The 25,743-nt window shown below is 53.6% G+C and overlaps 1 protein-coding gene across 1 annotated transcript in view; it reads left to right on the forward strand.

Annotated features, from left to right (window-relative positions):
• Nucleotides 1-3,157: 3,157 nt before the first annotated feature.
• The window catches only part of CPSF1 (cleavage and polyadenylation specific factor 1), a gene marked incomplete at its 5' end in the record, with an annotated part of 78,605 nt that continues 56,019 nt past the window's right edge, over nt 3,158-25,743 (forward strand). The window contains 11 exon segments of the mRNA XM_053969310.1: nt 3,158-3,196; nt 3,199-3,290; nt 8,538-8,618; nt 11,872-12,023; nt 12,105-12,251; nt 17,822-17,961; nt 20,197-20,307; nt 21,727-21,820; nt 23,510-23,597; nt 23,689-23,814; nt 25,092-25,143. Coding sequence (XP_053825285.1) covers nt 3,158-3,196; nt 3,199-3,290; nt 8,538-8,618; nt 11,872-12,023; nt 12,105-12,251; nt 17,822-17,961; nt 20,197-20,307; nt 21,727-21,820; nt 23,510-23,597; nt 23,689-23,814; nt 25,092-25,143 — 1,122 coding nt within the window.

Below are 25,743 nucleotides of genomic sequence, written 5' to 3' on the forward strand. Positions count from 1 at the left end.
AATTTCTCCTTTTTCCCCCAAATTCCCCCAATTTCCCCCCAATTCCCCCCAAATTTCCCCAAATTTCCCCCCAAGTTTCCCCATTTCCTCCCCAATTTCCCCCTCAAATTCCCCCAATTTCCCCCAAAATTCCCCCAAATTTTCCCCAAATTTCCCCCAAATTTCCCCATTTCCTCCCCCAATTTCCCCCTCAAATTTCCCCAGTTTTCCCCCAAATTTCCCCCCAAAGTCCCCCAATTTCCTCCCTCAACTTTTCCCCTCAAATTTCTCCATTTCCCCCATAAAATTCCCCCAATTTCCCCCCAATTTCCCCATTCCCCCCCAGATTTCTCAAATTCCCCCCAAAATTCCCCCAAATTTCCCCCCAAATTTTCCCCAATTTTCCTCCCCCAAGTTTCCCCCTCAAAGTCCCCCAATTTCCCCGAATTCCCCCCAAAGTTTCCCCCAAATTTCCCCCCAAATTTCCCCATTTTTCCCCAAAATTTCCCCCCAAAGTTCCCCAAATTTCCCCTCAAATGGTCTCCATTGTTCCCCTCAATCTTCCCCGATTTCCCCCCCAAAATTCCCCCCAATTTTCCCCATTTCCCCCCCAAATCCCCCCAAATTTCCCCCCAAATTTCCCCAATTTCCTCCCCCAATTTTCCCCCTCAAATTTTCCCATTTCCCCCAATTTCCCCCCAATTTCCCCCAAAATTCCCCCAAATTTCCCCCAATTTTCCCCCAAATTTCCCCATTTCCTCCCCCAATTTCCCCCCAAATTTCCCCATGTTCCCCAAAATTTCCCCCAAATTTCCCCAAATTTTCCCCCAAATTCCATTTCCCCTCCCTTTATTTTTTTTTTTCCCCAAAACTCCCAAATTTTGGGTCAGTTTTAGAAATTCTTCATTTTCCCTCACAGGCCCCAGGCAAAGGAGACCGGAATGGGGGTGAGGAATTTGGAATTTTTGGGGGATTTTTGGGAATTTTTTTGGGATTTTTGGGGAATTTTTGGGGCATTTGGGAATTTTTGGGGAGATTTGGGAATTTTTTGGGGGATTTGGAATTTTTTGGGGGATTTGGGGAATTTTTGAAGGGAATTTTTGGGGGGATTTGGGAATTTTTGGGGGATTTGGGAATTTTTGGGGATTTTTGGGAATTTTTTGGGGGGATTTGGGAATTTTTTGGGGATTTTTGGGAATTTTTGGGGGGGGGATTTGGGAATTTTTTGGGGGCCTTTGGGAATTTTTGGGGCGATTTGGGAATTTTTGGGGATTTGGGAATTTTTTGTGGATTGGGGAATTTTTTGGGATTTGGGAATTTTTTGGGGGATTTGGGAATTTTTGGGGGGGATTTGGGAATTTTTGGGGGATTTGGGAATTTTTGAAGGGATTTCGGAATTTTTTGGGGGATTTGGGAATTTTTGGGGGGATTTGGGAATTTTTGGGGCATTTGGGAATTTTGGGGGATTTTTGGGAATTTTTGGGGGGATTTGGGAATTTTTGGGGGATTTGGGGAATTTTTTGGGGGATTTGGGAATTTTTGGGGGGCATTTGGGAATTTTTTGGGATTTGGGAATTTTTTGGGGGGATTTGGGAACTTTTGAAGGGAATTTTTGGGGATTTGGGAATTTGGTGGGGATTTGGGAATTTGTGGGGGGGATTGGGAATTTTGGTTGGGAATTTTTGGGGGCACTTGGGAATTTTTTGGGATTTGGGAATTTTTGGGGATTTGGGAATTTTTGGGGGGATTTGGAATGTTTGGGGGGATTTTCTGCCTTTTTGGGGGATGATTCTGCTCTTTTTTTTTGGGATAATTTTCTCCGTTTTTGGGTGGTTTCTCCAATTTTGGGGAAATTTTCCTCATTTTTCGGGCTGTTTTGCTCTTTTTTTTTTTGATGATTGTCTCCTTTTTGGGGTGATTTCTCCATTTTTTGGATAATTTTTCCCCTTTTTGGGCTGATTTCCTCTTTTTTTTTTAAATAATTCTCTCCTTTTTGGGCTGATTTCTCCATTTTTTTGGATAATTTTCCCCTTTTTGGGCTGATTTCCTCATTTTTTGGGATCATTTCCCCCATTTTGGTCTGAATTCCTCATTTTTTGGATCATTTTCTCCTTTTTGGGATGATTTTTAAATTTTTTTTAATACTTCTCCTCTCCTTTTTGGGATTATTTCCTTTTTTTTTTAATAATTTTCTCCTTTTTGGGCTGATTTCCTCCCATTTTTGGGCTGATTTCCTCATTTTTTTGGTTAATTTTCCCCTTTTTTGGATCTTTTCACCCTTTTTGGGCTGATTTCCTCCATTTTTTGGGCTGATTTCCTCCCATTTTTGGGCTGATTTCCTCATTTTTTGGTTAATTTTCCCCTTTTGGGGATAATTTTCTCCTTTTTGGGCTGATTTCCTCACATTTTTGGCTGATTTCCTCATTGTTTGGGATAATTTTCTCCTTTTTGGGCTGATTTCTCCTTTTTTTTTGGGCTGATTTCCTCATTTTTTGGTTAATTTTCCCCTTTTTTGGATCTTTTCCCCCTTTTTGGGCTGATTTCCTCCCATTTTTGGGCTGATTTCCTCATTTTTTGGTTAATTTTCCCATTTTTTGGATGTTTTCACCCTTTTTGGGCTGATTTCCTCATTTTTTGGTTAATTTTCCCCCCTTTTTTGGGATAATTTTCTCCTTTTTGGGCTGATTCACTCCCATTTTTGGGCTGATTTCCTCCCATTTTTGGGCTGATTTCCTCATTTTTTTGGTTAATTTTCCCATTTTTTGGATCTTTTCACCCTTTTTGGGCTGATTTCCTCAGTTTTTGGTTAATTTTCCCCTTTTTGGGCTGATTTCCTCCCCATTTTTGGGCTGATTTCCCCCCTTTTTTGGGACAATTTCCCCCTTCCCAAGCACTTCTGGACTCCCTACCTTATCCCTGCCTCTCCCAACAACCCCAAATTTCAGAAAACCCCCCAAAACCTCACCCTTGAGAGACATTTCCACTTAATTTAATCACAATTAACCCTGAAAATATTTCATTTCATTCATTTTCAACAGAGCCACAACAAAAAAAAATCAACAACAAAAATCCCAAGCCCACAAACCCCTCAATTATTGAATTTTTCATTTTGAGGGGTGCAGAATTTTGAGGAAACCTCAAAAAAAATGCTAAAAAATCCGATTTTTTTCCCCCCCAGAGGGCAAAGGGCAGCGGGAGAAGCTGGAGCTGCTGGCCTCGTCTCGTTTTTTGGGAATGTCATGTCCATGGCCAGCGTGCAGCTGGCTGGAGCCAAGAGGGACGCGCTGCTGCTCAGCTTCAAGGATGCCAAGGTAAGGGGGGGACACGTCTTGTTGCGTCCCGGAGTTTGGGTTTTTAATTTATGTTAAAATAAGTCAAGTTCTGTAATCCCGCGGTTTCTGGCCCCACGCTGCCGGATCTTCCCCCCGTGCCGCTCCTGTAACCACCGCGCCGTCCGGCCCCGGGGAACCCCGTGCTGGCCACACGATCCCGCTCCGCCCGCTCTGGCTCGGCGCCCCGCCTCTCCTGGTTCAGGGCAAGTCTGGGGAAAGAATTCCCCTCTCCCCCCCCCCACACAAAAGGGTTCCTTAGGAAAGCAGATTCAATTGGCCCCTCCCCCCAGCCCAGTTCGGGAGAAAATACCTCCGGAGGGAAAAAAGTGGAAAAAACCTGTTTATTACACAAGAGAACTTAGAAAATATTAAACAATGAGACTTCTTGCCACTCCAAGAGAGACACATTCAGAGCAAATCCCCCCGGGCTGCAGCTCAGCTCACTCAGTCTCTGACCAGTCCTTCCGGCGCTGGCAATGCCGCGGCCCCCGGGCCCGGCCCGCTGGGCCACAGGTGTGAGCTGCTGATGCTCTTCTGGTGTTCAGTCCAGAGCAGATCCAGAGAAAGGGAAAAAAAAACCACAGTCCAGGGAACTTCTCTGCCTCAGTTAGCTAAAACTAACTAGAAAAAGCAAAGGAGAGCTCTGTCTCGCTGTCCGTCCGTCCGCAGACAACACCGTCCCGGAGCAGGAACGTAGAGGAGGGAGTGAGTTTTTTGAAAACAAACCCTGAGCTTCTTCCCTCCTCCTTTCACTCTTGGAACGAGACTTCAACATAAACAGGGCAGACGATTGGGGATAAAGGCATCATACAGCCACCACACACCCTGCGGGGTTCTCTGGTTGGTCGCGGTTGTGGCGTCACCGCCGCGGCAGCCGCCCCTATTGGCCGGCCGGCCGTGGATCCTCTCGCCCCACCCCTCCAGAAAGCCCTGTCCCGCCGGCAGCCAGGCGCCGTTTTCTCCCATGCGAGTGCCGGGAGCGGTGGCGCCTTTCCATCGAACCGCGCCGCGTGTGACCAATGAACCGATCCTGCCAAGCACGGAGCGAATGGACAAATTCCCTCCTCTTTGCCGGGTCCCTAGCGCACGGTGACGGAGGCTGCCAGCCCACGCGCCCGGGGCACGGAGCCGGGTCCGGGAAGCCGCGGCAGCCGCCCCTATTGGCCGGCCGGCCGTGGATCCTCTCGCCCCGCCCCTCCAGAAAGCCCTGTCCCGCCGGCAGCCAGGCGCCGTTTTCTCCCATGCGAGTGCCGGGAGCGGTCGCGTCTTTCCATCGAACCGCGCCGCGTGTGACCAATGAACCGATCCTGCCACGCACGGAGCGAATGGACAAATTCCCTCCTCTTTGCCGGGTCCCTAGCGCACGGTGACGGAGGCTGGCCAGCCCACGCGCCCGGGGCACGGAGCCGGGTCCGGGAAGCCGCGGCAGCAAACGCCGGCAGCACGAGGAAGCTGCGCCGCAGCCGGGCTCCCAAGAGCCGCGTGCGGCCGGGGAGAGCGAAAACCCCACGCGGCAATGTCTAAAAAAAATTAAAATATAACAAAAAATAACAGCCCAAAAAAATTAAAATATAACAAAAAATGACGGCAAAAAAAATTTAAAAATATAACAAAAAATAACACCGAATAAAAAAATATATGACAAAAAATAACCGCAAAAAAAAAAAAAAAATAACACCAAAAAAACAATTCAAAATATAACAAAAAATAACAGCCCAAAAAATATATATATAACAAAAAATAACAGCCAAAAAAAAAAAAAAAACCACAAAAAAAAAATTCAAAATATAACAAAAAATAACACCAAAAAAAAATTAAAAATATAACAAAAAATGACACCAAAAAAATTAAAATATAACAAAAAATAACAGCCCAAAAAAAAATATATAACAAAAAATAACACAAAAAAAAATTTAAAATATAACAAAAAATAACAGCCAAAAAAAGAAAAAAACAAAAAAACACCAAAAAAAAATTCAAAATATAACAAAAAATAACAGCCAAAAAAAAAAATATAACAAAAAATAAGACCAAAAAAAAAAATATATAACAAAAAATAACAGCCAAAAAAAAAAATATATAACAAAAAATAACACCAAAAAAAATTTAAAAATATAACAAAAATAACACCAAAAAAATTTAAAATATAACAAAAAATAACACCAAAAAAATTTAAAAATATAACAAAAAATAACACAAAAAAAAAAATATATAACAAAAAATAACACCAAAAAAAAATTTTAAAAATATAACAAAAAATAACAGCCAAAAAAAAATTTAAAAAATCACGAAGGAACTCAGAAAATGACAAAAAAATCCAAAAAAAATCACAAAAAAATTCAAAAAAAAATAACGAAGGAACTCAGAAAATGACAAAAAAAAAAAAAAAAACCATAAAAAAATAAAAAAAAAAAGATGAAAGTCCGAAAATGACAAAAAAAAATCAAAAAAAACCACAAAAAAACCCCAAAAAATAACAAAGAAACTCAGAAAATGACAAAAAAGCACAAAAAAAACAAAAAAAAAATTCAAAAAAATAACGAAGAAACTCAGAAAATGACAAAAAAATTAAAAAAAAAAACAAAAAAAAAATCCAAAAAAATCCCAAAGAAACCCAGAAAATGACAAAAAAATTTAAAAAACCACAAAAAAATAAAAACCCGCAAAGAAATAAAAAAAACAGACAAAGAAACTCAATAAATGACAAAAAAATCCCAAAAAACCAACAAAGAAACTCAGAAAATGACAAAAAATTAAAAAAAAACAACAAAGAAACTCAGAAAATGACAAAAAAATCACAAAAAAATTCAAAAAAAATTACGAAGGAACTCAGAAAACGACAAAAAAAAAAAAAAACCCACAAAAAATTAAAAAAAATAACGAAGAAAGTCAGAAAATGACAAAAAAATAAAAAAAAAAACCAAAAAAAAAATTCAAAAAAATAACGGAGAAACTCAGAAAATGACAAAAAGTCAAAAAAAAAATCACAAAGAAACTCAGAAAATGACAAAAAAATAAAAAAAAATCACAAAGAAATGTAGAAAACCACAAAAAAAACCACAAAAAAAACCACAAAAAAAAAAAAAAACCCCAAAGAAACTCAGAAAATGACAAAAAAATCAGAAAAAAACCCCAAAAAAATCAAAAAAATCACGAAGGAACTCAGAAAATGACAAAAAAATCACAAAAAAACCCCCAAAAAAAATCACAAAGAAACCCAGAAAATGACAAAAAAATCACAAAAAAAAAAAAAAATTCAAAAAATAACGAAGAAACCCAGGAAAATGACAAAAAAAAATCACAAAAAAAACCACAAAAAACACCCACAAAAAAATAAAAAAACCCCAACAAAGAAACTCAGAAAATGACAAAAAAATCAGAAAAAAATCACAAAAAAATAAAAAAAAAAAACCAAAGAAACCCAGAAAATGACAAAAAGTCAAAAAAAAAATCACAAAGGAACTCAGAAAATGACAAAAAAAAAATCACAAAGAAATGTAGAAAACCACAAAAAAATCACCAAAAAAAACCCAAAAAAAATAAAAAAAAAACCCAAAGAAACTCAGAAAATGACAAAAAAAATCAGAAAAAAACAAAAAAAAATCAAAAAAATCACAAAGAAACCCAGAAAATGACAAAAAATCAGAAAAAAAACCACAAAAAATCCAAAAAAAATCACAAAGAAACTCAGAAAATGACAAAAAAAAATCCCAAAAAAACTCAAAAAAATCCCAGAAAATCCCCCAAAAAATCCAAAAAAATCACAAACCCAGAAAACCCCAAAATATCCCAAAGAACCCCAGAAAACCCCCAAAATAACCAAAGAACCCCAAAAAAATCCCCAAAATATCCCCAAAAATCCCAGAAAACCCCAAAAAATCCCCCCAAAATCCCAGAAAACCCAAAAAAATCCCCCAAAAATCCCAGAAAAACCAAAAAAAATCCCCCAAAAATGCCAGAAAACCCCAAAATATCCCCAAAAATCCCAGAAAACCCCAAAATATCCCCAAAAATCCCGAAGAACCCCAAAAGATCCCCCAAAAATCCCAGAAAACCCCAAAAAATCCCCCAAAAATCCCAGAAAAACCCCAAAAAATCCCAAAGAACCCCAAAAAGAAGACCCCGAGAAAGATCCCACAAAACCCCAGTGCGGATTTTGGGGTGCTGGGGATGATTTTGGGGTGCTGTTGATAACTTTGGGGTGCCATTATGGATTTTGGGGTGCTGTGACTCAGTTTTGGGGTGCTGGGGATGATTTTGGGGTGCTGTGGATGATTTTGGGGTGCCCTAACCGGTTTTTGGGGTGCTGTTCCCTCAGCTCTCGGTGGTGGAGTACGACCCCATTTTGGGGTGCCATTATGGATTTTGGGGTGCTGTGGATGATTTTGGGGTGCCCTAACCCGTTTTTGGGGTGCTGTGGATGATTTTGGGGTGCTGTGGAAGATTTTGGGGTGCCCTAACCGGTTTTTGGGGTGCTGTTCCCTCAGCTCTCGGTGGTGGAGTACGACCCCGATTTGGGGTGCCATTATGGATTTTGGGGTGCTGTGACTCAGTTTTGGGGTGCTGTAGATAACTGTGGGGTGCTGTGACTCAGTTTTGGGGTGCTGTGGATGATTTTGGGGTGCTGTGGATGATTTTGGGGTGCCCTAACCGGTTTTTGGGGTGCTGTTCCCTCAGCTCTCAGTGGTGGAGTACGACCCCGATTTGGGGTGCCATTATGGATTTTGGGGTGCTGTGACTCAGTTTTGGGGTGCTGTAGATAACTGTGGGGTGCTGTGACTCAGTTTTGGGGTGCTGTGGATGATTTTGGGGTGCTGTGGATGATTTTGGGGTGCCCTAACCGGTTTTTGGGGTGCTGTTCCCTCAGCTCTCAGTGGTGGAGTACGACCCCGTTTTGGGGTGCCAGTATGGATTTTGGGGTGCTGTGACTCAGTTTTGGGGTGCTGTGGATGATTTTGGGGTGCTGTGGATGATTCTGGGGTGCTGTAGATGATTTTGGGGTGCCCTAACCGGTTTTTGGGGTGCTGTTCCCTCAGCTCTCAGTGGTGGAGTACGACCCCGATTTGGGGTGCGGTGACTCCATTTCGGGGTGCCATTATGGGTTTTGGGGTGCTGTGACTCAGTTTTGGAGTGCTGGGGATGAATTTGGGGTGCTGTAGATAACTGTGGGGTGCAGTGGATGATTTTGGGGTGCCCTAACCGGTTTTTGGGGTGCTGTTCCCTCAGCTCTCGGTGGTGGAGTACGACCCCGGCACCCACGACCTCAAGACTCTGTCCCTGCACTACTTCGAGGAGCCGGAGCTGCGGGTGGGGCCACCCCCCAAAATCCCTCATTCCCCCCGGATTTTGGGGTACCCCAACCCCCAAATTCCCTCATTCCCCCGGGATTTTGGGGTTCCCCAGATCCCCAAATTCCCTCATTCCCCCTGGATTTTGGGCTTCCCCAAATCCCACAACCCCAAAATCCCTCATTTCCCCCAGATTTTGGGGTTCCCCCAATCCCCAAAATCCCTCATTTCCCCCCCGGATTTTGGGGTTCCCCACACCCCAGATCCCAAATTCCCTCATTCCCCGCAGATTTTGGGGTTCCCAAATTCCCTCATTTCCCCAGATTTTGGGGTTCCCCAGATCCCCAAAATCCCTCATTCCCCTGCATTTTGGGGTTCCCCCAACCCCCAAATTCCCTCATTCCCCCCAGATTTTGGGGTTCCCCCACCCCCCAAAATCCCTCATTCCCCCCAGATTTTGGGGTTCCCCAGATCACCAAATTCCCTCATTCCCCCAGATTTTGGGGTTCCCTAAATCCCCCAACCCCAAAATCCGTCATTTCCCCCATATTTTGGGGTTTTCCCAACCCCCAAATTCCCTCATTCCCCCGGGATTTTGGGGTTCCTCAGATCCCCAAATTCCCTCATTCCTCCAGATTTCGGGGTTCCCCAAATCCCACAATCCCAAATTCCCTCATTTCCCCCGGATTTTGGGGTTCCCCAAATTCCCTCATTTCCCTGCAGATTTTGGGGTTCCCCAGACCCCCAGAACCCCAAATTCCCTCATTTCCCCCCAGAACGGATTTTGGGGTTCCCAAATCCCAGAGCCCCCCCAAACACCCCAAACCCCATTTTTTAGGATGGCTTCGTGCAGAACTGAGCTCTGGGATGGATTTTGGGGTTCCAGAGCCACCCCAAACACCCCAAATCCCATTTTTTAGGATGGTTTTGTGCACACAGAGCTCTGGGATGGATTTTGGGGTTCCAGAGCCACCCCAAATTCCTGTTTTTTAGGATGGCTTCGTGCAGAACGTGCACACGCCCCGTGTGCGGGTGTGGGGTCACTCTGGGATGGATTTTGGGGTTCCAGACCCACCCCACACACCCTGAACCCCGTTTTTTAGGATGGCTTTGTGCACACAGAGCTCTGGGATGGATTTTGGGGTTCCAGAGCCACCCCAAACATCCCAAACCCCCCATTTTTCCAGGACGGCTTCGTGCAGAACGTGCACACGCCCCTTGTGCAGGTGTGGGGTCACTCTGGGATGGATTTTGGGGTTCCAGAGCCACCCCAAACTCCCCAAATCCCCATTTTTAGGATGGCTTCGTGCACACAGAGCTCTGGGATGGATTTTGGGGTTCCAGAGCCACCCCAAACAACCCAAACCCCCCATTTTTCCAGGATGGCTTCATTCAGAACTGGTCTCTGGGATGGATTTTGGGGTTCCAGAGCCACCCCAAACACCCCGAACCCCCCATTTTTCCAGGACGGCTTCGTGCAGAACGTGCACACAGGGCTCTGGGATGGATTTTGGGGTTCCAGAGCCACCCCAAACCCCATTTTTTAGGACGGCTTCATTCAGAACTGAGCTCTGGGATGGATTTTGGGGTTTCAGAGCCACCCCAAACTCCCCAAATCCCCATTTTTAGGATGGCTTCGTGCACACAGAGCTCTGGGATGGATTTTGGGGTTCCAGAGCCACCCCAAACACCCCAAACCCCCCATTTTTCCAGGATGGCTTCATTCAGAACTGGTCTCTGGGATGGATTTTGGGGTTCCAGAGCCACCCCAAACACCCCAAACCCCCCATTTTTCCAGGACGGCTTCGTGCAGAACGTGCACACGCCCCGTGTGTGGGTTTGGGGTCACTCTGGGATGGATTTTGGGGCTCCAGAGCCACCCCAAACACCCCAAACCCCCCATTTTTCCAGGATGGCTTCATTCAGAACTGGTCTCTGGGATGGATTTTGGGGTTCCAGAGCCACCCCAAACACCCCAAACCCCCCATTTTTCCAGGATGGCTTCGTGCAGAACGTGCACACGCCCCGTGTGTGGGTTTGGGGTCACTCTGGGATGGATTTTGGGGCTCCAGAGCCACCCCAAACACCCCAAACCCCCCATTTTTCCAGGATGGCTTCATTCAGAACTGGTCTCTGGGATGGATTTTGGGGTTCCAGAGCCACCCCAAACACCCCAAACCCCCCATTTTTCCAGGACGGCTTCGTGCAGAACGTGCACACGCCCCGTGTGTGGGTTTGGGGTCACTCTGGGATGGATTTTGGGGTTCCAGAGCCACCCCAAATTCCTGTCTTTTAGGACGGCTTCGTGCAGAACGTGCACACGCCCCTTGTGCAGGTGTGGGGTCACTCTGGGATGGATTTTGGGGTTCCAGAGCCACCCCAAATTCCTGTTTTTTAGGACGGCTTCGTGCAGAACGTGCACACGCCCCGTGTGCGGGTGTGGGGTCACTCTGGGATGGATTTTGGGGTTCCAGAGCCACCCCACACACCCTGAACCCCGTTTTTTAGGATGGCTTTGTGCACACAGAACTGTGGGATGGATTCTGGGGTTCCAGAGCCACCCCAAACACCCCGAACCCCCCATTTTTCCAGGACGGCTTCGTGCAGAACGTGCACACGCCCCGCGTGCGGGTGTGGGGTCACTCTGGGATGGATTTTGGGGTTCCAGAGCCACCCCAAACACCCCAAATCCCATTTTTTAGGATGGCTTTGTGCACACAGAGCTCTGGGATGGATTTTGGGGTTCCAGAGCCACCCCAAATTCCTGTCTTTTAGGACGGCTTCGTGCAGAACGTGCACACAGGGCTCTGGGATGGATTTTGGGGTTCCAGAGCCACCCCAAACATCCCAAACCCTCCATTTTTCCAGGACGGCTTCGTGCAGAACGTGCACACGGGGCTGTGGGATGGATTTTGGGGGTTCCAGAGCCACCCCAAACACCCCAAACCCCCCATTTTTCCAGGACGGCTTCGTGCAGAACGTGCACTTGCCCCACGTGTGGGTTTGGGGTCACTCTGGGATGGATTTTGGGGGTTCCAGAGCCACCCCAAACACCCCGAACCCCCCATTTTTCCAGCACAGCTTCGTGCAGAACGTGCACACGCCCCTTGTGCAGGTGTGGGGGTCACTCTGGGATGGATTTTGGGGTTCCAAAGCCACCCCAAATTCCTGTTTTTTAGGACAGCTTCATGCAGAACGTGCACACGGGGCTGTGGGATGGATTTTGGGGTTCCAGAGCCACCCCAAACACCCCGAACCCCCCATTTTTCCAGGACGGCTTCGTGCAGAACGTGCACACGCCCCGCGTGCGCGTGGACCCCGACGGGCGCTGCGCGGTGATGCTGATCTACGGCACGCGCCTGGTGGTGCTGCCCTTCCGCCGCGACTCGCTGGCCGACGAGCACGAGGGGCTGGTGGGAGAGGGGTGAGACAGACCCCCCCCAGACCCCCCCCCCCAGGGCCCCCCAAAAGCCGGGCAGACCCCCCTGAACCCCCATCTCTGCAGGCAGAAGTCGAGTTTCCTGCCCAGCTACATCATCGACGTGCGGGAGCTGGACGAGAAACTGCTCAACATCATCGACATGCAGTTCCTGCACGGCTACTACGAGCCCACGCTGCTGATCCTCTTCGAGCCCAACCAGACCTGGCCCGGGTCAGTTCTGGGGTTTAGGGGGTGTTTCAGGGGGTTTTGGGACAGTTTGAGGGAATTTGGGGGGGTTTCACGGGGTTTTGGGGGTCTCAGCCCATGCAGTTCCTGCACGGCTACTACGAGCCCACACTGCTGATCCTCTTCGAGCCAAACCTGAGCTGGCCCGGGTCAGTTTTGGGGTTCTGGGGGAATTCAGGGGGTTTTGGGACAGTTTGAGGGAATTTGGGGCTGTTTTGGGGGGGTTTCAGGGGGTTTTGGTGGTCTCAGCCCATGCAGTTCCTGCACGGCTACTACGAGCCCACGCTGCTGATCCTCTTCGAGCCCAACCAGACCTGACCCGGGTCAGTTTTGGGGTTCTGGGGGAATTCAGGGGGTTTTGGGACAGTTTGAGGGAATTTGGGGGCATTTCACGGGGTTTTGGGGGTCTCAGTCCATGCACTTCCTGCGTGGCCACTATGACCCCACGCTGCTGATTCTCTTTGAGCCAAACCAGACCTGGCCCGGGTCAGTTTTGGGGTTTAGGGGGGGGTTCAGGGGGTTTTGGGACAGTTTGAGGGAATTTGGGGCTGTTTTGGGGGGGTTTCAGGGGGTTTTGGGGGTCTCAGCCCATGCAGTTCCTGCGTGGCCACTACGAGCCCACGCTGCTGATCCTCTTTGACCCAACCAGAGCTGACCCGGGTCAGTTTTGGGGTTTTGGGGGGAATTCAGGGGGTTTGGGGGGCGTTTCAGGGGGTTTTGGGACAGTTTGAGGGAATCTGGGGCTGTTTTGGGGGGGTTTCAGGGGGTTTTGGGGGTCTCAGCCCATGCAGTTCCTGCACGGCTACTAGAAGCCCACGCTGCTGATCCTCTTTGAGCCCAACCAGACCTGGCTCGGGTCAGTTTTGGGGTTTTGGGGGGAATTCAGGGGGTTTTGGGGGCATTTCAGGGGGTTTTGGGACAGTGTGAGGGAATTTAGGGCAGTTTTGGGGGGGGTTCAGGGGGTTTTGGGGGTCTCAGCCCATGCAATTCCTGCGTGGCCACTACGAGCCCACGCTGCTCATCCTCTTTGAGCCCAACCAGACCTGGCCCAGGTCCAATTTTGGGGGGTCCCAGGGGAATTTGGGGGTGTTTCAGGAGGTTTTGGGGAGGTTTGGGGAGTTTTAGGGGGGTTCTGGGGGTTTTGAGGGTCTCAGCCCATGCAGTTCCTGCGTGGCCACTACGAGCCCACGCTGCTGATCCCCTTCGAGCCCAACCAGACCTGACCCGGGTCAGTTCTGGGGTTTTGGGGGGAATTCAGGGGGTTTTGGGGGCATTTCAGAGGGTTTTGGGACAGTGTGAGGGAATTTGGGGCTGTTTTGGGGGGGGTTTCAGGGGGTTTTGGGGGTTGCAGCCCCTGTAGTTCCTGCGTGGCCACTATGAGCCCACGCTGCTGATCCTCTTCGAGCCCAACCAGACCTGGCCCGGGTCAGTTTTGGGGTTCTGGGGGAATTCAGGGGGTTTTGGGACAGTGTGAGGGAATTTGGGGGCTTTTCACGGGGTTTTGGGGGTCTCATCCCATGCACTTCCTGCGTGGCCACTACGACCCCACGCTGCTGATCCTCTTTGAGCCCAACCAGAGCTGGCCGGGTCAGTTTTGGGGTTTAGGGGGGGGTTCAGGGGGTTTTGGGACAGTTTGAGGGAATTTGGGGCTGTTTTGGGGGGGTTTCAGGGGGGTTTTAGGGGTTGCAGCCCCTGTAGTTCCTGCGTGGCCACTACAAGCCCACGCTGCTGATCCTCTTCGAGCCCAACCAGACCTGGCCCGGGTCAGTTTTGGGGTTCTGGGGGAATTCAGGGGTTTTTGGGACAGTTTGAGGGAATTTGGGGGCATTTCACAGGGTTTTGGGGGTCTCAGCCCATGCAGTTCCTTCACGGCCACTATGACCCCACGCTGCTGATCCTCTTTGAGTCAAACCAGACCTGGCCCGGGTCAGTTTTGGGGTTTAGGGGGTGTTTCAGGGGGTTTTGGGACAGTTTGAGGGAATTTGGGGGGGGGTTCAGGGGGTTTTGGGGGTCTCAGCCCATGCAGTTCCTTCACGGCCACTATGACCCCACGCTGCTGATCCTCTTTGAGTCAAACCAGACCTGGCCCGGGTCAGTTTTGGGGTTTAGGGGGTGTTTCAGGGGGTTTTGGGACAGTTTGAGGGAATTTGGGGGGGGTTCAGGGGGTTTTGGGGGTCTCAGCCCATGCAGTTCCTGCGTGGCCACTACGAGCCCACGCTGCTGATCCTCTTCGAGCCAAACCAGACCTGGCCCGGGTCAGTTTTGGGGTTTAGGGGGGGGGTTCAGGGGGTTTTGGGACAGTGTGAGGGAATTTAGGGCTGTTTTGGGGGGGTTTCAGGGGGTTTTGGGGGTCTCAGCCCATGCAGTTCCTGCGTGGCCACTACGAGCCCACGCTGCTGATCCTCTTTGAGCCCAACCAGACCTGGCCCGGGTCAGTTTTGGGGTTTAGGGGGGAATTCAGGGGGTTTAGGGGGGGTTTCAGGGGGTTTTGGGGGCATTTCAGGGCGTTTTGGGGGTCTCAGCCCATGCAGTTCCTGCACGGCTACTACGAGCCCACGCTGCTGATCCTCTTCGAGCCCAACCAGACCTGGCCCGGGTCAGTTCTGGGGTTTTGGGGGGAATTCAGGGGGTTTTGGGGGCATTTCAGGGGGTTTTGGGGGTCTCAGCCCATGCAGTTCCTGCGTGGCCACTATGAGCCCACGCTGCTGATCCTCTTCGAGCCCAACCAGAGCTGGCCCCGGTCCATTTTGGGGGTCCCAGGGGAATTTGGGGCAGTTTTTGGGGTGTTTCAGGGGATTATGGGGAGGTTTGGGGAGTTTTAGGGGGGGTTCTGGGGCTTTTGGGGGTCTCAGCCCATGCAGTTCCTGCACGGCTACTACGAGCCCACGCTGCTGATCCTCTTTGAGCCCAACCAGACCTGGCTCGGGTCAGTTTTGGGGTTTTGGGGGGAATTCAGGGGGTTTTGGGGGCATTTCAGGGGGTTTTGGGACAGTTTGAGGGAATTTGGGGCTGTTTTGGGGGGGTTTCAGGGGGTTTGGGGGTCTCAGCCCATGCAGTTCCTGCGTGGCCACTACGAGCCCACGCTGCTGATCCTCTTTGAGCCCAACCAGACCTGGCCCGGGTCAGTTTTGGGGTTCTGGGGGTGTTTCAGGGGGTTTTGGGACAGTGTGAGGGAATTTGGGGCTGTTTTGGGGGGGGTTTCAGGGGGTTTGGGGGGCTCTCAGCCCATGCAGTTCCTGCACGGCTACTACGAGCCCACGCTGCTGATCCTCTTTGAGCCCAACCAGACCTGGCTCGGGTCAGTTTTGGGGTTTTGAGGGGAATTCAGGGGTTTTTGGGGGCATTTCAGGGGGTTTTGGGACAGTGTGAGGGAATTTAGGGCAGTTTTGGGGGGGGTTTCAGGGGGGTTTTGGGGGTCTCAGCCCATGCACTTCCTGCGTGGCCACTATGAGCCCACGCTGCTGATCCTCTTTGAGCCCAACCAGACCTGGCCCGGGTCCAATTTTGGGGGTCCCAGGGGAATTTGGGGCTGTTTTGGGGGTGTTTCAGGAGGTTTTGGGGAGGTTTGGGGAGTTTTAGGGGGGTTCTGGGGGTTTTGAGGGTCTCAGCCCATGCAGTTCCTGCACGGCTACTAAGAGCCCACGCTGCTGATCCTCTTCGAGCCCAACCAGACCTGACCCGGGTCAGTTCTGGGGTTTTGGGTGGAATTCAGGGGGTTTTGGGGAGGATTCAGGGGGGTTTGGGGGCATTTCAGGGGGTTTTGGGGGTCTCAGCCCATGCAGTTCCTGCGTGGCCACTACGAGCCCACAGTGCTGATCCTGCCCAACCTGAGCTGGCCCAGCTCCATTTTGGAGTTTGGGGGGGAATTTTTGGGGCCTTTTGGGGTGCTTTGGAGGGAATTTGGGGGGTTTTGGGGGGGTTTTGGGGCCGCAGGAGGGGTCCCAGCCCATGCAGTTGCCCCATGGCTACTGTGAGCCCACCCTGCTGATCCTCTTCGAGCCCAACCCGAGCTGGGTCCGTTTTGGGATTGGGGGGGTTTGGGGCACTTTGGGGGAATTTCAGGAGGTTTGGGGGCTTTAGGGGCTCAGGGGAGTTTTGGGGTCCCAAGGGGGATCTGGAAAGTTCCAGTGCAGGGGGACACTGCCCAATTTGGGGTGACAGTGGGGATACAGGGACAGGGTCGGTGCCAGTTTGGGGTGACAGTGGGGACACAGGGCCAGGGTCAGTGCCAGTTTGGGGTGACAGTGACAGTGGGGACACAGGGCCAGGGTCAGTGCCAGTTTGGGGTGACAGTGACAGTGGGGACACAGGGCCAGGGTCAGTGCCAGTTTGGGGTGACAGTGGGGACACAGGGCCAGGGTCAGTGCCAGTTTGGGGTGACAGTGGGGACACAGGGCCAGGGTCGGTGCCAGTTTGGGGTGACAGTGACAGTGGGGACATGGTCAGTGCCAGTTTGGGGTGACAGTGGGGACACAGGGCCAGGGTCGGTGCCAGTTTGGGGTGACAGTGGGGACACAGGGCCAGGGTCAGTGCCAGTTTGGGGTGACAGTGGGGACACAGGGCCAGGGTCGGTGCCAGTTTGGGGTGACAGTGGGGACACAGGGACAGGGTCAGTGCCAGTTTGGGGTGACAGTGACAGTGGGGACACAGGGCCAGGGTCAGTGCCAGTTTGGGGTGACAGTGGGGACACAGGGCCAGGGTCAGTGCCAGTTTGGGGTGACAGTGACAGTGGGGACACAGGGCCAGGGTCAGTGCCAGTTTGGGGTGACAGTGGGGACACAGGGCCAGGGTCAGTGCCAGTTTGGGGTGACAGTGACAGTGGGGACACAGGGCCAGGGTCAGTGCCAGTTTGGGGTGACAGTGGGGACACAGGGCCAGGGTCAGTGCCAGTTTGGGGTGACAGTGACAGTGGGGACACAGGGCCAGGGTCAGTGCCAGTTTGGGGTGACAGTGACAGTGGGGACACAGGGCCAGGGTCAGTGCCAGTTTGGGGTGACAGTGGGGACACAGGGCCAGGGTCAGTGCCAGTTTGGGGTGACAGTGACAGTGGGGACACAGGGCCAGGGTCAGTGCCAGTTTGGGGTGACAGTGACACTGGGGACACAGGGCCAGGGTCGGTGCCAGTTTGGGGTGACACTGGGGTCACAGGGACAGGGCTGGGGATGGGTCAGGGGTCAGTCTGTCACCCCTGGTGACATTGGGGTGTCCCCAAGGGAGTGACATGGTTGAGGGGTCAGGGGTCGGACTGTCACCGTGAGGGACATTGGGTTGTCCCCACAGGAGGGTGGCAGTGCGACAGGACATGTGTGGGGTCAGGGTGTGTCTGTGACACAGAGGTGGCACAGAGGTGACACAGGTGTCCCCACAGGAGGGTGGCAGTGCGACAGGACACGTGTGGGGTCAGGGTGTGCCTGTGACCCCCAGGTGACACAGAGGTGGCACAGGTGTCCCCACAGGAGGGTGGCAGTGCCACAGGACATGTGTGGGGTCAGGGTGTGTCTGTGACCCCCAGGTGACACAGAGGTGGCACTGAGGTGACACTGGTGTCCCCACAGGAGGGTGGCAGTGCGACAGGACACCTGCAGCATCGTGGCCATCTCGCTGAACATCCTGCAGCGCGTCCACCCGGTCATCTGGTCACTGAGCTCGCTGCCCTTCGACTGCACCCAGGCACTGCCTGTCCCCAAACCCATTGGTCAGTGACACTGACAGTGACACAGTGACAGTGACACAGTGACAGTGACACAGTGACACAGTGACAGTGACACAGTGACAGTGACACAGTGACAGTGACACAGGGTCACTGAGCTCGCTGCCCTTCGACTGCACCCAGGCACTGCCTGTCCCCAAACCCATCGGTCAGTGACACTGACAGTGACACAGTGACAGTGACACAGTGACACAGTGACAGTGACACAGTGACACAGTGACAGTGACACAGTGACAGTGACACAGGGTCACTGAGCTCGCTGCCCTTCGACTGCACCCAGGCACTGCCTGTCCCCAAACCCATCGGTCAGTGACACTGACAGTGACACAGTGACAGTGACACAGTGACAGTGACACAGTGACACAGTGACACAGTGACAGTGACACAGTGACACAGTGACAGTGACACAGTGACAGTGACACAGGGTCACTGAGCTCGCTGCCCTTCGACTGCACCCAGGCACTGCCTGTCCCCAAACCCATTGGTCAGTGACACTGACAGTGACACAGTGACAGTGACACAGTGACAGTGACACAGTGACACAGTGACAGTGACGCAGTGACACAGTGACAGTGACAGTGACACGGTGACACAGTGACAGTGACACAGTGACAGTGACACAGTGACAGTGACACAGTGACACAGTGACAGTGACACAGTGACAGTGACAGTGACACAGTGACACAGTGACACAGTGACAGTGACAGTGACAGTGACACAGTGCCAGTGACACAGTGACACAGTGCCAGTGACAGTGACAGTGACACTGTGACACAGTGACAGTGACACAGTGACACAGTGACAGTGACACAGTGACAGTGACAGTGACACAGTGACACAGTGACAGTGACAGTGACAGTGACACAGTGCCAGTGACACAGTGACACAGTGCCAGTGCCAGTGACAGTGACACTGTGACACAGTGACAGTGACACGGTGACAGTGACAGTGACACATTGACAGTGACAGTGACACAGTGACAGTGACACAGTGACAGTGACACTGTGACACCGTGACACAGTGACACAGTGACAGTGACACAGTGACAGTGACTGTGGAGTGATGGTGGTGCTGGTGTTGTCAATGACACTGTCCCCATGTCCTCATGTCCCCCAGGTGTGTGGTGATGGTGACACTGACACTGACGGTGACACTGACAATGGCAGTGACACTCTCCCCGTGTTCCTGTGTCCCTGGGGGAGTGGTGATGATGACAATGACAGTATTGACAATGACACTGTCCCCGGTGTCCCCAGGGGGCATGCTGACGGTGGCACTGATGGTGACACCGTCCCCATGTCCCAGGGGGTGCAGTGACAATGACAGTGACTCTGTTCCCATGGTGACACTGTCCCTGTCCCCAGTGCCGCAGGAGGTGTGGTGGTGCTGATGGTGACACTGTCCTTGTCCCCATGTCACAGGAGGTGTGGTGATGGTGACAATGACAGTGACACTGTCCCCATGTCCCCATTGTCCCCAGTGTCACAGGTGTGGTGGTGACAATGACACTGACACTGTCCCCATGTCCTAGGAGGAGTGGTGATGGTGGCACTGACGGTGACACTGTCCCCATGTCCCCATGTCCCCATGTCCCAGGAGGTGTGGTGATGGTGTGGTGATGGTGACACTGATGGTGGCACTGATGGTGATGCTGATGGTGTGATGATGGTGTGGTGAGGGTGACACTGATGGTGGCACTGATGGTGACACTGTCCCTGTCCCTGTCCCCATGTCCCCATGTCCCAGGAGGTGTGGTGATGGTGTGGTGATGGTGTGGTGATGGTGGCACTGACGGTGACACTGTCCCCATGTCCCCATGTCCCAGGAGGAGTGGTGATGGTGTGGTGATGGTGTGGTGATGGTGGCACTGACGGTGACACTGTCCCCATGTCCCCATGTCCCAGGAGGAGTGGTGATGGTGTGGTGATGGTGTGGTGATGGTGGCACTGACGGTGACACTGTCCCCATGTCCCCATGTCCCAGGAGGAGTGGTGATGGTGTGGTGATGGTGTGGTGATGGTGACACTGACGGTGACACTGTCCCCATGTCCCCATGTCCCAGGAGGAGTGGTGATGGTGTGGTGATGGTGTGGTGATGGTGGCACTGACGGTGACACTGTCCCCATGTCCCCATGTCCCAGGAGGAGTGGTGATGGTGTGGTGATGGTGTGGTGATGGTGGCACTGACGGTGACACTGTCCCCATGTCCCCATGTCCCAGGAGGAGTGGTGATCTTCGCTGTGAACTCGCTGCTGTACCTGAACCAGAGCGTGCCCCCGTACGGGGTGGCGCTCAACAGCCTCACCTGCGGCACCACCGTCTTCCCGCTGCGTAAGGGACACCGCCGGGCCTGTCCTGGCCCTTCCCTGTCCCTGTCCCCTTTCCTGTCCCTGTCACTGTCCCTGTCCCCATTCTGTCCCTGTTCCTGTCCCTATTCCTATCCCTGTCCCCATCCCTGCCATGTCCCCGTCCCTCTCCCTGTTCCTATCCCTGTCCCCGTCCCCTTCCCCGTCCCTGTTCCTGTCCCTGTCCCTCTCCCCGTTTCTGTCCCCGTTCCCGTTCCTGTCCCTCTTCCTGTCCCTGTCCCCTTCCCTGTCCCTGTTCCTGTCCCTGTCCCCGTCCCCATTCCTGTTCCTGTCCCATTCCCATTCACTGTGTCTTCATCCCTATCCCTGTCCCCATCCCTGTTCCTGTCCTTGTCCCCATCCCTATCCCCATCCCTGTCCCCATAACTGTCCCCATCCCTGTCCCTGTCCCCATCCCCACTGTGACTGTCCCTGTCCCCATCCCTGTCCCTATCCCTGTCCCCATCCCCACTGTGACTGTCCCTGTCCCCATCCCTGTCCCTATCCCTGTCCCCATCCCCACTGTGACTGTCCCTGTCCCTATCCCTGTCCCCATCCCCACTGTGACTGTCCCTGTCCCCATCCCTGTCCCTGTCCCCATCCCTGTCCCAGTCCCTGTCCCTGTCCCTGTCCCTGTCCCCACTGTGACTGTCCCCATCCCTGTCCCCATCCCCACTGTGACTGTTCCTGTCCCTGTCCCCATCCCTGTCCCCATCCCCACTGTCCCTGTCCCCATCCCTGTCCCCATCCCCACTGTGACTGTCCCCATCCCTGTCCCCATCCCCACTGTCCCTGTCCCCATCCCTGTCCCCGTCCCCACTGTGACTGTCCCCATCCCTGTCCCCATCCCCACTGTGACTGTCCCCATCCCTGTCCCTGTCCCCATCCCTGTCCCCATCCCCACTGTCCCTGTCCCCATCCCTGTCCCCATCCCTGCTGTGACTGTCCCCATCCCTGTCCCCATCCCCACTGTGACTGTCCCTGTCCCCGTCCCTGTCCCTGTCCCCATCCCTGTCCCAGTCCCTGTCCCCATCCCTGTCCCCATCCCTACTGTGACTGTCGCCACCCCTGTCCCTGTCCCTGTCCCCATCCCTGTCCCTGTCCCCATCCCTGTCCCTGTCCCTCTCCCTCTCCCCATCCCCGCTGTGACTGTCCCCGTCCCTGTCCCCATCCCTGTCCGTGTCCCTGTCCCTCTCCCCATCCCCACTGTGACTGTTCCTGTTCCTGTCCCCATCCCTGTCCCCATCCCCACTGTGACTGTCCCTGTCTCCATCCCTGTCCCCATCCCTGTCCCCATCCCCACTGTGACTGTCCCCATCCCTGTCCCCATCCCCATCCCTGTCCCCGTCCCTGTCCCTGTCCCTGTCCCCATCCCCGTTGTGACTGTCCCCGTCCCTGTCCCCAGGGGTCCAGGAGGGCGTGAGGATGACTCTGGACTGTGCCCAGGCCACCTTCATCTCCTATGACAAGATGGTCATCTCGCTCAAGGGGGGGGAGATGTGAGTCTGGGGGCTCCTGGGGGTGTCCCCAAAGATTTCGGGGTGTCCCCAAGGATTTGGGGTGTCCCCTGTCCCCAAAGTGCCACCCCCTGTCCCAGCTGTGTCCTGGAGCTGGTCAGGGACAGGATGAGCTCTGTCCCCCTCCTTCCTCTGGGACAAAGGGGGGGTCCGTGGGGGTCTTGGGGTCATCTCCAGGGATTTTGGGGGATCCTGGGGGTGTCCCCAAGGACTTTAGGGTGTCCCCAAGGATTTGGGGTGTCCCCTGCCCCTGTCCCCTGTGTATCCCAGCTGTGTCCTGACACTGATCACGGATGGGATGTGCTCTGTCCCTGGGACAAGGGGGGTCCCTGGTGGTGCTGGGATGACTTTTGGGGGGTCTCCAGGGATTTGGGGGTGTCCCCAAGGGTTTGGGGCGTCCCCAAGGGTTTTGGGGTGTCCCCCTGTGCCCCCCTGGGCTGTCCCCTCCTGTCCCAGCTATGTGCTGATCACGGACACAACGTGCTCCATCCCTGGGACAAGGGGAGATCCCTGTTTTTTCTGGGGGTGTCCCCAAATATTTGGGGGTGTTCCCAAAGACCTGGGGGTGTCCCCAAGGATTTTGGGGTGTCCCCTGTCCCCCCCTGAGCTGTCCCCTCGCTGTCCCAGCAGTGTCCTGACACTGATCACGGACGGGATGCGCTCTGTCCCTGGGACAAGGGGGGTCCCTGGTGGTGCTGGGATGACTTTTGGGGGGTCTCCAGGGATTTGGGAGTGTCCCCAAATATTTGGGGGTGTCCCCGAGGGTTTTGGGGGTGTCCCCAAGGACTTTGGGGGTGTCCCCAAGGGTTTTGGGGTGTCCCCTGTCCCCCCATGAGCTGTCCCCTCGCTGTCCCAGCAGTGTCCTGACACTGATCATGGATGGGATGTGCTCTGTCCCTGGGACAAGGGGGGGTCCCTGGTGGTGCTGGGATGACTTTTGGGGGGTCTCCAGGGATTTGAGGGTGTCCCCAAGGGTTTGGGGTGTCCCCAAGGGTTTTAGGGGTGTCCCCAAGGACTTTGGGGGTGTCGCCAGGGGTTTTGGGGTGTCCCCTGTCCCCCCATGAGCTGTCCCCTCACTGTCCCAGCAGTGTCCTGACACTGATCACGGACGGGATGCGCTCTGTCCCTGGGACAAGGGGGGTCCCTGGTGGTGCTGGGATGACTTTTGGGGGGTCTCCAGGGATTTGGGAGTGTCCCCAAATATTTGGGGGTGTCCCCAAGGGTTTTGGGGGTGTCCCCAAGGACTTCGGGGGTGTCTCCAGGGGATTTGGGGTGTCCCCTGTCCCCCCATGAGCTGTCCCCTCGCTGTCCCAGCAGTGTCCTGACACTGATCATGGATGGGATGTGCTCTGTCCCTGGGACAAGGGGGGTCCCTGGTGGTCCTGGGATGACTTTTGGGGGGTCTCCAGGGATTTGGGGGTGTCCCCAAGGGTTTGGGGCGTCCCCAAGGGTTTTGGGGTGTCCCCCTGTGCCCCCCTGGGCTGTCCCCTCCTGTCCCAGCTATGTGCTGATCACGGACACAACGTGCTCCATCCCTGGGACAAGGGGAGATCCCTGTTTTTTCTGGGGGTGTCCCCAAATATTTGGGGGTGTCCCCAAAGACCTGGGGGTGTCCCCAAGGGTTTTGGGGTGTCCCCTGTCCCCCCCTGAGCTGTCCCTTTGCTGTCCCAGCTACGTGCTGACGCTGATCACGGACGGGATGCGCTCCGTGCGCTCCTTCCACTTCGACAAAGCGGCCGCCTCCGTCCTCACCACCTGTGTAAGCACCTGGGCACACCTGGGCACACCTGGGCACACCTGGCACGCCCAGGGGACACCTGGGGACACTCAGGGGACACCTGTGTCCCCAGATGGTCCCTCTGGAGCCGGGGTATCTCTTCCTGGGGTCCCGCCTGGGGAACTCCCTCCTGCTCAGGTACACGGAGAAGCTGCAGGAGCCCCCGGCTGGGGCGGGCAAGGAGGGGCCCGACAGACAGGTGAGACCCCAAAACACACCTGGGTATCCCAAAACTCACCTGAGCACCCCAAAATTCACCTGGGGATCCCCAAAACCCTCCCCACGACCCCAAAATCCTTCCCCAAGAACCCCAAATTCTCCCTGGGATCTCAAATCCCCATCCCAGAGCCCCCGTCCGCGGTGGGCAAGGAGGGGCCCGACAGACAGGTGAGACCCCCAAAACACACCTGGGTATCCCAAAACTCACCTGAGCACCCCAAAATTCACCTGGGGATCCCCAAAACCCTCCCCACGACCCCAAAATCCTTCCCCAAGAACCCCAAATCCTCCCTGGGATCTCAAATCCCCATCCCAGAGCCCCCGGCCGGGGCGGGCAAGGAGGGGCCCGACAGACAGGTGAGACCCCCAAAACACACCTGGGTATCCCAAAACTCACCTGAGCACCCCAAAATTCACCTGGGGATCCCCAAAACCCTCCCCACGACCCCAAAATCCTTCCCCAAGAACCCCAAATCCTCCCTGGGATCTCAAATCCCCATCCCAGAGCCCCCGGCCGGGGCGGGCAAGGAGGGGCCCGACAGACAGGTGAGACCCCAAAACACACCTGGGTATCCCAAAACTCACCTGAGCACCCCAAAATTCACCTGGGGTTCCCCAAAACCCTCCCCACAACCCCAAAATCCACCTGGGGGGACCCTGAAACCCACCCTGTGACCCAAAAATCCCCATCCCAGAGCCCCCGGCTGGGGCAGGCAAGGAGGGGCCCAACAGACAGGTGAGATCCCAAAACACACCTGGGTATCCCAAAACTCACCTGAGCACCCCAAAATTCACCTGGGGATCCCACAATTCACCTGGGCACCCCAAAAGTCACCTGGGGATCCCCAAAATTCACCTGGGGATCCCAAAATTCACCTGAGCACCCCAAAACTCACCTGGGGGGACCCCAAAATGCACCTTGGCACCCCAAAATTCACCTGGGCACCCCAAAAGTCACCTGGGGATCCCCAAAATGCACCTTGGCACCCCAAAATTCACCTGGGCACCCCAAAAGTCACCTGGGGATCCCTAAAATTCACCTGGGAATCCCAAAATTCACCTGAGCACCCCAAAACTCACCTGGGGGGACCCCAAAATGCACCTTGGCACCCCAAAATTCACCTGGGGATCCCCAAAATGCACCTTGGCACCCCAAAATTCACCTGGGCACCCCAAAAGTCACCTGGGGAACCCAAAATTCACCTGGGGATCCCAAAATTCACCTGGGGATCCCAAATCTGTGCCTGTCCCCCCCAGGAGGAGCCCCCGGTGAAGAAGAAACGCTCGGAGCCATCGGGGCCATGGGCAGGTGGGGACACCTGGGGACACCTGGGGGACACCTGGGGACACCTGGGGACACCTGGGGGACACTGGGGATACTGGGGATACCTGGGCACACTGGGGACACCTGGGACATTGGGGACACCTGGGGACACCTGGGACATTGGGGACACGGGGGACAGCTGGGGACATTGGGGACACCTGGGGGACACTGGGGACACTGGGGACACCTGGGACATTGGGGACAGCTGGGGACATTGGGGACACCTGGGGGACACTGGGGAAACCTGGGGGACACTGGGGACACCTGGGACATTGGGGACACCTGGGGGACACTGGGGATACCTGGGGGACACTGGGGACATTGGGGGGACACCTGGGGGACACTGGGGACACCTGGGGACACCTGGGGGACACTGGGAACATTGGGGACACCTGGGGGACACTGGGGACACCTGGGGGACACTGGGGACACTGGGGACACTGAGGACACCTGGGGACACTTGGGGGCACCTGGGACTTTGGGGACACCTGGGGGGACATCTGGGGACACACCTGGGGGATACCTGGGGACACCTGGGGACCCTGGGGACACCGGGGGGACACCTGGGGGACTTTGGGGACACTG

The sequence above is a fragment of the Vidua macroura genome, unplaced genomic scaffold, assembly GCF_024509145.1.
Source record: "Vidua macroura isolate BioBank_ID:100142 unplaced genomic scaffold, ASM2450914v1 whyUn_scaffold_172, whole genome shotgun sequence".
NCBI lineage: Eukaryota > Metazoa > Chordata > Aves > Passeriformes > Viduidae > Vidua > Vidua macroura.